The sequence below is a fragment of the Gymnogyps californianus genome, chromosome 4 (assembly GCF_018139145.2).
Source record: "Gymnogyps californianus isolate 813 chromosome 4, ASM1813914v2, whole genome shotgun sequence".
Taxonomy (NCBI): Eukaryota; Metazoa; Chordata; class Aves; order Accipitriformes; family Cathartidae; genus Gymnogyps; species Gymnogyps californianus.
The window spans coordinates 10,519,621-10,534,221 of NC_059474.1; the positions used below are offsets into that span (position 1 = coordinate 10,519,621).

Genomic DNA, 14,601 nt, shown 5'->3' on the forward strand with positions numbered 1-14,601 from the left:
CCGTGAGAGCCGGAGCGGAGCAGAGGAGAGAGCGGAGCGGCAACAACGCTCCCCCGAAACCGGTGTGCCCCGGCGCTACTACACGCGCATCGGCAGCCTCGCACCTCTCGCGAGAGCTTCACCCAACTATCGCGAGATTTGCCGCTCTTCTCCCCTCCCGCTGCGGGACGAGCCGGGGGGTAGGCCGGGAAAGGTTTCACGCACTACATATCCCAGCAGGCAGAGCGCGGCGTGTGCCGGGGAGACGCGAGCGCTGCGGCGCGAGGCCTGCTGGGAGTTGTAGTCCCGGGGAATAGGGAGGGGGAGGTGGCACAGGAGCCCAGAGGCGGAGCTGGCTGAGGCGGGCGGAGGAGGGCGGTAGAGCCATGGTCGGGGCGGGCGGTTGCTGCCTGCTCCTTGCCTCCGCCCTCGGGGAGGGGGAGGCCGGTGCCGGGGCGAGCAGCGGGTGATGGGGAAGAGGCGAGCGCAGCGCTGAGGTCCTGCGGGGCCGGATGAGCGGAGGCTTGGCGTCGCGGCGGTGGCGGGGCTGGAGGAGGGGGCGAAGGAGGCAGTAGGGGCGGCCTCCACTCCGGCTGCCCTGAGGGGAAGGAGCCCCCGACCATGGAAATCGAGAACATCGTGGCCAACACGGTGCTGCTGAAAGCCCGGGAGGGTGAGAGCCGCGGGACGAGGCGGCGGGGGGAGGAGAAGCGAGAGGGCGAGGCGGGGCGGGCTGGGGACGTACCGAGGGGGAGGAAGAGGGTCTGAGGTGAGGGGGAAAGGGGCCAGCGAGGAGGGGGGAGAGGAAGTGATGGAGGAGGAGAGGGTGGGGAGGGAGGAGAGGCTGCCGGGCAGGGGGGGTCCGGGCGGGGCGTGGACCCCCTCAGGGGTGGTGGCAGGAGCTCTCCCCGCCGCACCGGGGCGGGCGGTGAGTCCCGGGCAGTGCGCTGAGGCACCTGCCCTGCTCCTCCCGCGGGATGAATTTGGAGTTACTGGCTTGTGGCTTGCTTCTGAAAAAAACCCTTTCCTCCTTCCCCCTTCGGGCTCTTGATTTGAACGGTGTTTTTACCGGATGTTTTAAGAAGATCGTTAATCTGTAGTTCTCGGTTTATTTATAAATATATATGCGTATGGATATAAAGGACGAAGTGACATCATTCTATGATTCTAAATCTTCTCTGGAAGAACCTTGCACTCTATCTTGCTCAAATTCCTGCCTGTGAAAAACATAGCTGGTGAACGCTACCTGTATTTTGCAGTCAAATATTTTGTATTAACCTAATATTAAAGTGTGGTATTTTCCATTAGATTAATACGTACAGTTTGATTCCCCAGAACATCTTGACTTGAAGGTTCCTCCCCCAACTAACAAACATTTTGGATAGATAATGAAATTTACTCTAGAACGTTGTTGCTGTTTAAAAAAAGTCCTGAAATAAGATTGTCCTACTGCTTTTTCATGTATATAACTGTCCATTAAATGGCCACTTGAAAGCCTCCCCAGATTACCACTGTACTCAGTGCAGAGTATGTTTTTCAACTATGAAATGTGCATATTCTTTTTGGATTGGATCCTACTTTTCTTAATTGTGTTGAGAACTCCCATTAGTTTAGCTGGAGCTGTTTAAAGTGAGTAAGAACAACAGAATCTACCCCTGTATGTTTTGCAAGTTCCTCCAACTCTAAATGGGTTTGGCACTTACGCCATATGTGTATCCAGTTAAATTTGCCTTAAGCAGCAAGAGAGGAAAATCAGCTTTTTGACTTTGAAGTGAGGTTTAAAAACCAGAACAGTGATCACAATTTTGGGCCATTTCCCAACCTTAGCTGAAAAGACCACCTCAAACTAGAGGACATGTTTTGGCTGGTTTCACTGACGGTAACATGTCTGTGGTGGTGCTGCCTGAATTTGGAGTTTGCATTGAAGTGATCTGAGAAACGAAGGGAAAGTGGAATCTGGCTCAAAACTTTACTGTGCCCAAACCCTCACCACGAAGAGTGGAGTGGTAATCTGGAAAGGCTTTTAAGTGGCTGCTTAATGTCAGGTTGCCTCTTTAGTTAAGATTTCACTATGTTTAAAATAAATTATAGTGGTGGAACTGACCAAACAAGATATTTTAATGAACTAAATGAAAGTCTGACAGCAGCTGATGTGAAGAAGATCAGTTCTATCTGATGTGAAACTTATAAAAGTAATGGTAATAAGCTGTTACTCTTTTGTACATTCAATTGGCCTGGGATCTTTTGTGTAAGCATGCACAAAAATGTGATTTCTGGCTTTGAAACTCTAAAACTCTGCTGATCAATTGGTAGAAGGTCTTTTACCTTTTCAGGTCTGAGTTCCTGTGCATGGGGTACTTTTTACATCACATTTTTCAAAAAGCTCCTTGAAATGAAAGTATTTTCTGTCTGTTGCATGCTCTGGCTGGTCTGGGAATGTCTGGTTTACTCCATCTGTCAGGACTATTCCATAAAATCCCTGTCCCAGCTCTATTCTTATGTGGCCAGTAGACTTCAAGAGAATGGAATTCGCAAAGTTACTATGTGAGCTAGATATTTTACTGAAATATATTCTTTGCTAAAAGGGCCTCACGACTAGGACAGAAGAGCAGACTTACAATTGACCTTTTCCTTCCCACATTCCTATTATCTCACTGTATAGTGTATGGAGAGGTGGGATAGCATGGAAAAGTGCAGAATTACCATTTCTCATGGAAGAAGGCGAAATCCTAAGCTAGTATAAAATAGCAGCTTCACTTATTTTCATGTATAGGCTTGAGCCACATCAGTAATCCTTTTTCCAATTCCTCAGTGTGTTAAAGACTGGATAAGACAAGGTGTTGACCTGGATAAATATTTCAGTTGTAAAAGCAAAAGAAATCAGATGTAAACTACTGTGCTCTTATTTTATAGTTTTCAGTGGCATGTTGAAAGAAATTAGTGTAGGCTTAATTATGGCTTGCATCGGTCAGTCTCAGTCTAACTTGAGATTTCTTCATGATGAAGATGAGAGTAGAAAAAGATTGTACCCTTGAAAGCATCTTACAAAGTCTTTTAACTGTAGAGATATGTCATCTTCATTTTGCAAACACAGAGACTGGATTTAGGATGTTGCATACTTGTCCTCGTCTAGTGAAAGGGTATGGCAGAGGCTTAATGAGAATTCAGAAATGCCTGGTAAATAACACCAAGTCTAAACAAATCAGACCTGAGCACATAAACCTGACCTAACAGTCAAAATTATGATCCCAGATTTGTACTCATCATTTTCCTCTAATTTTAGGTACTCTAATAGTTCTGGGTATGAATATTGTTAGGATATGAACATCACGTGGGTTTTACATTTGTAGGTGTGCAGAATTAGCACACCTGGAACAGCTAGGTTCATGTCTACTGTTTAAATCTGATTTGATATGTAGAAAGTAAATTAGAGAGCCAGGAACTAACTAGTGTGCTTAAACAAAATGCATCTTTTACTGCTACTTTCTTCTCCTACAGAATAAAAACAAAGTGGTATTACTGTCTATTTCTAGACTAACTACATTTTACCTTCTCACTAATAGTCTTACTGTTAATTTATTTCATTAGAGGTGTGAATCTTCTAATTCAATTTGCATAACAATAACATTGGTTTATAAGAGTTTACTAGTCCTGTTTTTCAGGCCAGAGCAAACACCAGCTTCCCCCCAGCCTTAAAACTCTAAATCTTGTCTTATGATGCTATTCTCTAAGAGGGTTTTTCAAACCTTTTCATAAAACAGATTATTTTAATAGAGGCCTGTCTCTTTCCAATAAAGACTTGTAATATCTCTGTAGCAACTACAACACTTCTTTATGTGAAGAAGGAAAGCTTTGAGGATTCCTTATCTTCTTTTAATGCGACTGTAAATAATCAAATGCCTGTTCTTTGCACCTGTGTGTTAGTGATGGCTCATAATATATGACTCTTGTATGTACCTACTACTAGAAAATATTGTGATGACACAAAGTACTCTATGGTACTTTATGGATGAAAGATTAAGGAGTCAGGAGCTATATTGGGAGTTTTTCTTTCCTCGTACGCTTTTCCAGTTGACCTGCTCGTGCTGAGAGCTAACCTGTCCATGGAGGGATTTGCCTGTGAGTAAAAACTGTAGTGCAAAGTGTTCTGGGATTCCCTGTCCCAGTTTCCTGGGATAAGTGGCCTTCTGTGCCAATCCAGCTCTTTCCTCTTGTGTATACATTACTTTTTGAGGGAAATCTGTATGTGAGAAAGAAAAACGGAAAACTTCCTCTTAAGGTAAACCCAATGGAGGAACAAGCACAAGTGACTCAGTAGAAAAACAAGAGATTATGAAGCAAGCTCAAAGTTAATCTTATGAGCACTGAAGTGCCACAACTGAGATAGAAAAACAGGTAAGTGTTTAGTGATAGTGATGTATGAACTATGAGATAGACGGTGCAAAAGCTTGCAATTTCACGATCTCCTTACTCAGATTTTCATACACAGGGATTTTTATGTGTAAAAGAATAATGTACAGCAATATAACTTCTAGTTTTGTATAAGAGTATAAGTTTTGTATTATTTTTTTCCTAGCAGAAATATCTTTGAAATGAGTATCTCTTGAAGGACATTGAAGAATTTATCCCATAAATTGGGACAAATAATAAATATAAACTAGGTTATTCTGAAAAAAATCTGAAAGTTCACAAAAATGTATTTTTATTTTATATTCACTTTTCTCTTTTTTTGTATTTGTCTTCTGGCTTTTTGCAGTTATTTCAATCACTCTCATTAAATCCTTTGAGTATATGTAAGCCCCAAATTCATTTCAGCATCCCACACGTAGTTTGTGATGTTTTGAAGGAAAGGAGTTAATCACTGTATGTTTTAAACTGCTTAGAAGCCTTCCTTTTTTTCATTGCCTAAAGTAATAGTCTCCAAAAATACGTCCAAAGGGTAGATCTGTAGTTCCTTTGAAGTCAATGGCAGTTTACTCCAATTGAGGATCCATGCCAAGAGCACATTTTAAACATACCTGGTCCATTTGCATCCACTTTAAAATTAATTTGTACTGCTCTGGCAGGAGCAGTTTGTGAAAGAGAATTGGGTCTGCTGTCAGGCATATAATATCCTCTATGTCATGATTGATTTAGGCTAGATTAAGATCATGCCTCAAGCAAATTTTCCCCCAAGCTCTTGGTTGTATTGGTTCTAGCCTGTGGTTGCAGAATGGGTAAGATAGTTTCCAGTTGGATCCATGAACCAATCTAGGGAGTGTGGGTTGTTGTGGTGGGTTTTTTCCTATGTTGTTGGGTGTTTTGGGTTTGGGGTTTTCTTCCCAAAGTTAGTTTTCAGATGGATCAGCAAGCTCCTGCAGATTTGATAATTGTTAGGTGCAGCCCAAGGATGGAGTTAGCAGGAACCTTTCAGTAACAGAATGTGATCACAGTTTGCCTTAAGCAAATCCTGAAAGATACTTGTTACAGAATTGAAATTGTATTACTGTAGCACTTTTCACAAAAAATAAGCAGTCTACTCAGATTGTGTGTTTTATCTGTCTAGGTTTAAAAACAACTGGAATAGTTCTGCAAGCGAAATACATCCTACTTTTGCTTGCAGTATAAGGTAATAATTCAGTGTGGTATTGGTGGGGATACATAGGCAGATATCCTATAACATGTGTATTTGTAACTAGGAAGAAGGTTCTAAGGAGATTGCTCAGATCACTGCAGTTTGGCTATTGAACTGAACTAAAATCTGTAATTATTTAAGGAGTATGGACAAGTGGGAAACCAAGGCACACTCATACCCAGAAAGTCCATTCACCAGCAGCAAATACGAATTTTAACGTGAGAGTGCCGTGAGTTTTTGCAGTTGCTGTTATTTTTGTCTGTTCTTCCCTTATTTGCCTCCTATGTTCTATTGCACTCCCTTATTGCATTGTGCTTTAAATTGCTGTAAACTCATTGTGGCAGGAAACATGTCTTCCTGTGTTTGTACAGAATTATGCACAATGTCTGCCTTTTTGTCCTTTATTTAATGAACTGTAAGAAGAATGCATGTGGGCATGTTGGAATCTAAATAATTACATTTACTAAATAAACACAACATGAGAGGTCTAGTTACTGGTACACACTGCTGCTTTGGTTATTTCAAACGTGGCAATTATAACTAGAGGTTTCACAATCTACTTGAAGGAATTTTACTTCTTTTCTATCTGTTGCAGTCTTGATGTACCATCATGATAAAAAAATCCTTGTTTGTCAAGGAGTTGTCTGTAAAATTGCAGTTTTCTTACTGTTTGGTTTTTTTTCTCTAGTAAACCCTGTTTGTTAAGTTGTTATAGACATATCAAAATGAAATGGATACACAGATGTTACATTGTTTGATGGCAAGATCAGATTAATAAATTCTGGTTCAGATTAGTTACATTTACTGGAGTTGATATAAGACTTTCATACCTAATTTCTGAAGAAGTGCAGAAGCTGTTCAGCATGTATGCACTAGCATTCTTAAATGTGCACATGATTACTGGGATTGTATATAGAGCTGATGTGAAGAACCAGTTGTTCAAGTGGTTATAGCTGTGGGAACAATAAATGATTGTGCATATAAACAAGCTGCACAAATGTTCACGTAGATACCTGGGGTTTTTAACTGCTTACAGTGTTACTGCTCTAACAGTCAGATGAGCAAGAGGACTTGAGCATTACCTTGCTGAAGTCCAACTCTAAGCACTTGAATCCAGGAGTGTGAGGAATATTATCTTAAAAATGCCATAACAATCTGTAATCTATAGGTATCTTCTATGTGTTTATTTATTGAACTCCTTGCATTGTTGCTTCTGTTTGTGTTCAGAAGTGCCTTGGCCTTTATAATGCTGAAGAGTTAGGTGCCTACCTTGTGCTGAAACCTGAATTTTCACTAGGTGATTCTGGTAAACTTGCTGAGAGCCAGCCAGATTACATGTATCATACTTCTGGGGAAAAATCTTTCTCCATATAAAAGAGATGCCACTCTGTTAAACCTAGTTGTTAAGCTGTGACCGGGCTTGTTTTTCAAGGAACTGAGATGTCAAAAAATGTATCTGACCTGCACAATGGAGAAGGTTACAGAGACCCCACAAAGCAGTACTGTATGAGCTGTCTCTAGAACTGGAAGCATGACAGCCTTCCTCAAGTGATGGTATATGTGAACTTGTCTCCTAGCCTGAAGTTAGAGGTACTTCAGTGTTAACATTCTGATCGGAGGACCCGAGGTATTAATTCCACAGTGGTTTGTGTCTTGAAGGTGGATCTTGCACAGTAAGGGCATACCATCAAAATTTGTTACTTAGTGGGCAGTGTTTAGAAATGTCTTTGTAGCATAAGGCCATAGTTAAACAAGAATGTTTTGATTTTTCAGTGAAAGGTTTTAATCCTTATCATGAGTGGTTTGAAGGAAAATGTGTCTGTAAGTAGGAGAAGATTTGAATTCATGTGAGTTTAAAATCTGTTAGGAAACTTGCCTGCAACTTTCTCTGCTGTATTGTAAGACAGTGTATGTACCTGGATTATTCTCATGCATCTCAGTGTAGATGATGTAGAGCTTCTGCATCAATTCTTTTGCATTTTTCATTGAACAATTGATTGATTTATACAGTTAAAGGCATGCTGTAGGTCATCTTCTTGTTGCAGTTTCATGCTTTCAGAGCTTGTCTGGGTGTGGTCTAGTATGAATTTCTCACGTGGTATCTGACAATCTGGTTTGTGGATTTGCAAGAATGATGTTGTAGCAATCATACACCCCTACTGCTACATAGCTGTGTGCTTCTCAACCACAGAGATACGTTGCTTGTCCTTTACAGGCAGGAAAGCCGAAGCATGGAGGTCCCTGAACAACTCAATGGCAGTATCTCAGCGTCAGTGTAGTAGCCGCTGAATCTTACCACATATAGTCTGTGTACATTTATTAGCCAAAGACAGTATGATGCTTCTCACTGTTTTCATTCCATAGGACAGAATCCAAGTTTTCTGTCTCAAGGAAGACTGACTAATAATGTTCATTGAACATTGTGCTCAGTGAAATGAGAGTCATGCTACAAATCCTGTCTGAAAGAAAGATCACTGTGGCTGTGGGAAGTCCATCTGATGACTTGAAAAATATTCTTATTTGTCTAAATCTGTTTCTACACCAGATTGCTTTGTTTTGCCACAGCAGTTTCTTTTTTTGCAACTAGTTGTGTTTTTACTGATGAATAAGCCAACCACCGTGCCTTACATAAGTTTTTCAAATGTTTCTCTGAAGTTTAAAAAAAAAAGTTGAAAAATGAAAACATGTAAACATCTTTGCCATACCATATTCTAACGTGATGACCTAACTGAATTTAGTATGTATCTTTTTAAGAAGTGAAAACATGTAAACAGGTAAATGCTGAAATTTGAACTCTAAGAAGTAGTTTGGGGAGGAGAAGAAGGTAAGGTTCTCATGTAGCTGAAAATGTAATTACAGTGTTTCCTCACTGTAATGGTGTATTGGTGCATCCACCCTTCTCTTTGTAAAAGATGAGTCGCTTCAAGTTGGACATTGTTCTAGCCGGCAATTACATCTGAAAGAGGCAAAAGTGGTAATTCATCTGAACCACATAGGTCAACCATAAAGCAGATTAACCTAATGCCTTTGTTGCTGCTGTGTTGGAAAGTAAGCTGTTGGTCTTTCTGGAAGAATTTTATCTGAAGTATTTTAGAATGAGATCCAGAATAGAAGCTCTGAAATCAATATTAAGACACTTACAAACCACAACTATTATAATTTGATTTGATACTTCTTTTAAACTGCCTCAGAAATGGAAAAGGATTTTGCAATTAGGGAATAATATGACAAACAGATTGGCCTCTTCCCATAACTTTTACCAGAAATGGCTAATTTATCTGTAAATGATGTAGGTCATGCAGTCTCTTTACATTATTGGGACATACAGACTTTTTCTGTGCATTTGCTGTAAATATAAGAACAGTCAGTTCAGAGAAAAGAGAGAGCATGTTAATTTAGCTGATACTCCTAAGCACTTGATTCTTGTGTATCATTAATAAATTATATGTAGTCTTTATTGACTTCTATAGGATGGTGAACTCAGTTGCATTCTAGCATGTGGTCTCTTTGTAAAATGAAGTTCATAATGGTCACGTCGTAAGTAACTGGCCAAATATTTGGGGCAAAATACAGCAGACTTTCTTGTGTTCGACTTGAAGTATAATGCACCACTGATCCTCTTTTTTTGGTTTGGGTTTTTTGGTGGTTTTTTTCTTTGACTGTGCTTCAGAAGATGATATACTTGGTGTATATCACAGTTCAGTTTTACTTTTTCCAAACAGCATTGTGGTATGAATTTGGGTCAGTTTATCATTCTTGGTCAATACTAATTGTACTGTGTCATGCACAAATGAGTCTTTCTGAGCAGTTTCTAACAGAAGAAATGTAACTTCTGTGGACCATCAAACATCAAAAATATTTTGTTAAAATAGCTGGAGTTTGTTTTAATAATGCTGGTAATTACAGCTTCATGATTAGTTCTGGTACTGCATGAAGTATGAGAGGGGAAGTAGATTTCAATATATCTGTGTTCTAAAATATTTTGGAAAGCGACTGACTTAAAAAGCAACGTTAGGAAATAAAGTACAGAAGGTTTTTTAGAGAGTAGGTATCAGTTCAAAGAATCTCTGCAGGCCAGCTTTTTAAGGTTTTGTATTCCTTATTTGTTTATTTTTCTAGTGATACTAGAGTTGAGAATGTTTTGTTGCAGCAGCACAGTGAGATGTCACTGTTCCTGTTAGCAAAGATCATGTAAATTTGGTATGAGCTAAGGTACACTAAGCTGGAATTGCTCTGACTGCAATGGTGGAACTGTTCAAGAAGCTGTATGTTTGCGTGAAGACTTTTTTTTTTTAAATACGTATTTTATTATTCTGAAGATGTTAGTTCCTTTCTCCCTAATGATTTAATTCTGAAAGAGTTGAGTACTGTTTGCTGCTTGGTTTCTATTCGGGTTACATAGGGTAACTCCCTTCCTTTCTCTCCCATTGTGGTTAACGGTACGTACTGCTTTGGTACAGTTAGAAAGTTTCTGTGCAGTTTTGCTACTGTTCTGTCATGTGGAAACGCATCTGGCCATATCACTTAGTAAAATCTTCTATTAAAATATTTTGCAGCACAAAAATTACTCTTCCGCTGAAATGTTTTGCAATTAAAAATATATATATGTTCCTGTATCTATCTCTCTGCTTTTTTCATAAGTATGCATATCTTCTGTAAATGGAATTGGCTTCTTCAGGTCAAAGTAATGTGCTAAAATTCCAATTTAACATAGGAAATGGAGCACAGATGTATTTTTTGAGAAACAATGGAAAAAATACTGTAGTAGTTTTTTTAAATCAGTTTAATACTAGTGCTGTGAAATCTGACGGACTGAAAAGATCTGAATTCTACAACAGCTAAGTTCTTCCTGATATCCTGTATCCTCCTATAGTCTGGAATAAATGGTGTGTATTTGAGCAATGCCCACTCATTTATTAGTGGGGTCTACTCTTATTACTATTACTGCCCTGAAAAAAAAAAGAGAATATTTATGTACAACCTGATTATCCAAAAATGTGTTTAAGAACTTTGTTCTATGTATTTGTTACTCAACTTTAATGTCTTCCATTCTTCACTATGATTGAGAGATAATTCTCAAATTTTTTTGGCTTCTCTCTTTGATGTTCCAGTTTTGTTTGTAATTTTCAGAATACCTAGATATTTGCCTTGTCTTTGCAGAGATATTCTGTATGCACAGCCAAAATGCAAAATATCTGTCTTGCAAAAGACTTTTTGCATTTTTTAGTGTTTCATATAAAAGTTCTTTTATATCAAGTTTGTTATTGGTTTGGATATCGTTGTAGATGGGTTTCTTTCTAGGCATGAAAAGCGGTCTGACAGATCTGTGCAGAAGTGACCTAATTTTATGCTGTTAATGTTATGTTTAATTTTATTCTGACATAGTATTGTGTTTTACATTACTCATATTTTTCTTCTAGGCAAACGGAGTGGGCGTAGTAAAAAATGGAAGGAGATGCTGAAGTTGCCACCTGTTAGTCATTGTGAAGGTATTAGATGCTCAATTGGTAGGTGTCCTGTAGAATGGTCTGTCTGATTTTTTTGAGAAGGAAGGGTAAGAGTTTGGTGGTGTTAACTGAAAGGATTCTGTCTTGCTTCTGAATGCAAATTAGCAAAAAAAGCTATTAAACTTTTAATGTTATGGAGAATTTGAGAAGATAAATTTATGAGAAGATAAAAGCTGTATCACAGCTCCTTGTTTGTTAAAGGAAGCTGTTCCTAAAGGATAAATTTACAAAGCCATGAATTAGAAAAAGGAATCATGTTGTAATTTGAATGACGTAATAATATATTGCACTTTTTTCTTAGTGTCTTGTAATAATTTTTTAATCTTTTCTGTTATTATCTTGTATTCCTTCTTTCCAAACAATCTTGTTTGCTTTGGGATTGCTATTTCACTGTATTGTTGCTTTCCACCCCCCAACCTAAATGAAACTTAACCATATCATTCAATGTGTTTTTAATAAATGTGATAGTCTATAAGAGACAAATGTGGCTGGAACTGAGTGTTTCACTATTCTTTGGGATCATTGCATGTTTTTTATGTCTTTGCTAAATATGTTAATGTAAAATCTTCACGTTTTAGTGATGTTTTTCTGACCTATTCTCAAATGGTAGTAAGGACCATGCTATGACAAAGATAAAAGATAAAAATAAATAAAGATATTTACTTATTATTTCTTTCTCAGAAAGAGACTATAACCAGCTTTGTGACAAACAGCCAATAGGAAGACTTCTTTTCAGACAGTTCTGTGATTCCAGACCAGATTTGAAAAGATGCATTGAATTTCTGGATGCAGTGGTAAGCAGTGAGAAATTGGAGATGGATATCAGTAGGCAATAGCTTATACATTTTTGTTTGTAAAAAGTTTGATTTTGGGGCTGGTTTTGGCTGGGATAGAGTTAATTTTCTTCATTGTAGCTCATGCTGTGCTATGTTTTGGATTTTTGACCAAAACAGTGTTGATAACAAGGATGTTTTAGTTATTGCTGAACAGTGATTACACAGCGTCAAGGCCTTCTATGTTTCTCACGCTGCCCCACCAGCGAGTAGGCTGGAGGGGCACAAGAAGCTGGGAGGGGACACAGCCAGGACAGCTGACCCCAACTGGCCAAAGGGATATTCCATACCATGTGACATCATGTTCAGCAATAAAAGCTGGGGGAAAGAAGGAGGAAGGGGGGAAGTTAGAGTTATGGTGTTTGTCTTGCCAAGTAGCCGTTACGCATGATGATGAAGCCCTGCTTTCCTGGAAATGGCTAAACATCTGCTTGCCGATGGGAAGAAGCGAATTAATTTCTTATTTTGCTTTGCTTGTGCGTGCAACTTTCCTTTATCTATTAAACTGTCTTTATGTCAACCCACAAATTTTCTCACTTCTACCCTTCTGATTATCATTGGGGGGGAGTGAGCGAGTGGCTGTGTGGGGCTTAGCTGCCTACAAGGGTTAACACACAACAATTTTATAAAATATTCATTTTCTCTAAACACATCTGTTCACTGATGCTGCATACATGAAAATACAGTGCAATTTACTCTTTGCCAACTGTAAAGCTGTAACTTTTGATGAATGTCAAAAAACTCTGGCTCTGTTACTTAAGGAAGATGTTTAATATTTACTATAAAATCTCTGCCATCTTGGTATGGTCAGAGCTACAAAAAAGGGTGTGATGGGAATAGAGAAATAATTTTAGAAAGTCATGCTGCTTGACTTCTTGAGCCTAAAAGGATGTGCATACAATGAATATTGCTTATGATACTCAGACTTGAAAATGTTGTAAACATAGACTTGAAAATGTTGCAACTTGCATGGAAGCCCTAGGCTAGACAGAATGTGCTAATTAAAAAAAAAATACAATGGAGATGGAAATTTAGGGAGTCGCCTGTGGAAGGAGAGAAACAAGATTTTAGAGACCAAGGGAAAAGGAAGTGTTTTGTCTTGATACATTTGCATCTTGGTATCTAACGCTAAAGAATGAGGGAAGGAAGGAAGTGTGCCCATAGCCATGTTTTGTAAAAAATCCTCAGACAAAACCTTCATGGGGAGGGGGAAAGTAATGAGAAGAGTAGGCAGGCACACAGCAGTCCTTAAGAGGAGAGAATAATAGCTCAGAGCTTTTTATTCTTTGTCGATTGCTGCCAAAAGAACAGTTTTCCTCATCCCACCCGTTTTTGTTCTTATATTCAGCGAACAAATGACCAAAGAAGATAGAAGTAGGGTAGTGCTGCTGCCTACATGCGTCCCAAAATACAGTATCAGAATGCAAGATGGCTCTGAAAGCTGCAGGGTGTAAGGAAGTACATGGGATTATTGTTGTGCCCCTCACTTCACCATATCTTCCTTCCCCTTATGGGAGTATAAACTGAGGCACTTGATCAGCTACAAAAGAACTTTAGTGTCAAATAAGTAGAATTGCCTTATATTTGTCAATGAATCTCTGTGCAATTAGGCTTACTCCCCAGGTGCATTTCACCATACTTTTTTGACTCTTAGGAGCTCTTCTAGCACCAAATTCCAGAGAGCAATTTGACAGTTGGAGACATAGAATGGATTGAATGGAAATCTAGAACAGTGGAGGTAAATATCCTGAACTGAATATAAACCAGAGCCTTTAATGAGCATTGCACAATGGGGAGACCACTGACAACTGTGGGTGTACCATTAGTAGTTACAAATTCTGTACACATTTTTAATCCTTAGAAGCTTAGGTAAGGAGTAGCAGAATCTTTGGCAGCACACATGAGAAAAAAATCTTAGGCATGACTGTAAGGCAGGCGTGTCTTTGCTCTACAGATGTCATTTTTCAGGTGACGTTGTCTCTAAGAAGTAACTGTGTTTTTACACTAACTGAAAATTTTGAATTGTTTTGAAATATGCAACCTATAAGGTTGTGTGGATTGCAACACTTCTGTGAGTTAACAAAGACTGTCATAGTTGAGATAATCTGATGTAAGGGATGATTTCACAATTTACTTTTTTTTAATTTAACTTCCATTTGAAAAATGATGGTGAAGAAGTATGTTTGGGAGTCATTGAAACAGAAGTCTCTTAAGAGCTAAGATAATCTCTAATTGGTGACTCTCATGATCTGAAAGCTAGCATGCTGTCTTGATCAAGGAAGTGAGATAAAATGCCTACTATCTCTTACAGATGGTTCCTAAGTTAGCCTGATTCCCTCTTCTGGACTGGACTTCAGCAAGCTTGTTCAAGCTTCTTTTGGGGTGTGGGGTGGGGTTGAGATTTACTTTGTTGGTTTTGTTTGTAAGGCAGTAATGTGAAGGAAAAGGCTAAGGTTGTGGGGTTTTTACCTTGGGTTTTGCCAATTTTTTAATTTTAAATAAATTTTAGACTTAATCTTTCTGAAAATAAACTTTCTGGCATAAAATGCTTAAGAGCTTTGCCTCTCAATTAAAAGAGTTTTCTGACTCTCTTATATGGAGCAACGTGATTTCAGCAGCATGATTATTTCAGGAGCCCAAACTGGCAAAATCAAGGTAATACAATGCT

The 14,601-nt window shown here is 39.0% G+C and overlaps 1 protein-coding gene across 2 annotated transcripts in view; it reads left to right on the top strand.

Annotated features, from left to right (window-relative positions):
- Positions 1-597: 597 nt before the first annotated feature.
- Positions 598-14,601, top strand: part of GRK4 (G protein-coupled receptor kinase 4) — a 39,562-nt gene continuing 25,558 nt past the window's right edge. Inside the window, exons 1-4 of one of the 2 annotated variants that reach the window (XM_050895577.1) lie at positions 601-652; positions 797-805; positions 11,014-11,100; positions 11,782-11,894. In XM_050895577.1, coding sequence (XP_050751534.1) covers positions 601-652; positions 797-805; positions 11,014-11,100; positions 11,782-11,894 — 261 coding nt within the window. Of the gene's footprint in view, positions 653-796; positions 806-11,013; positions 11,101-11,781; positions 11,895-14,601 lie in introns of both variants that reach the window. The other variant, XM_050895576.1, reaches the window with a different exon arrangement.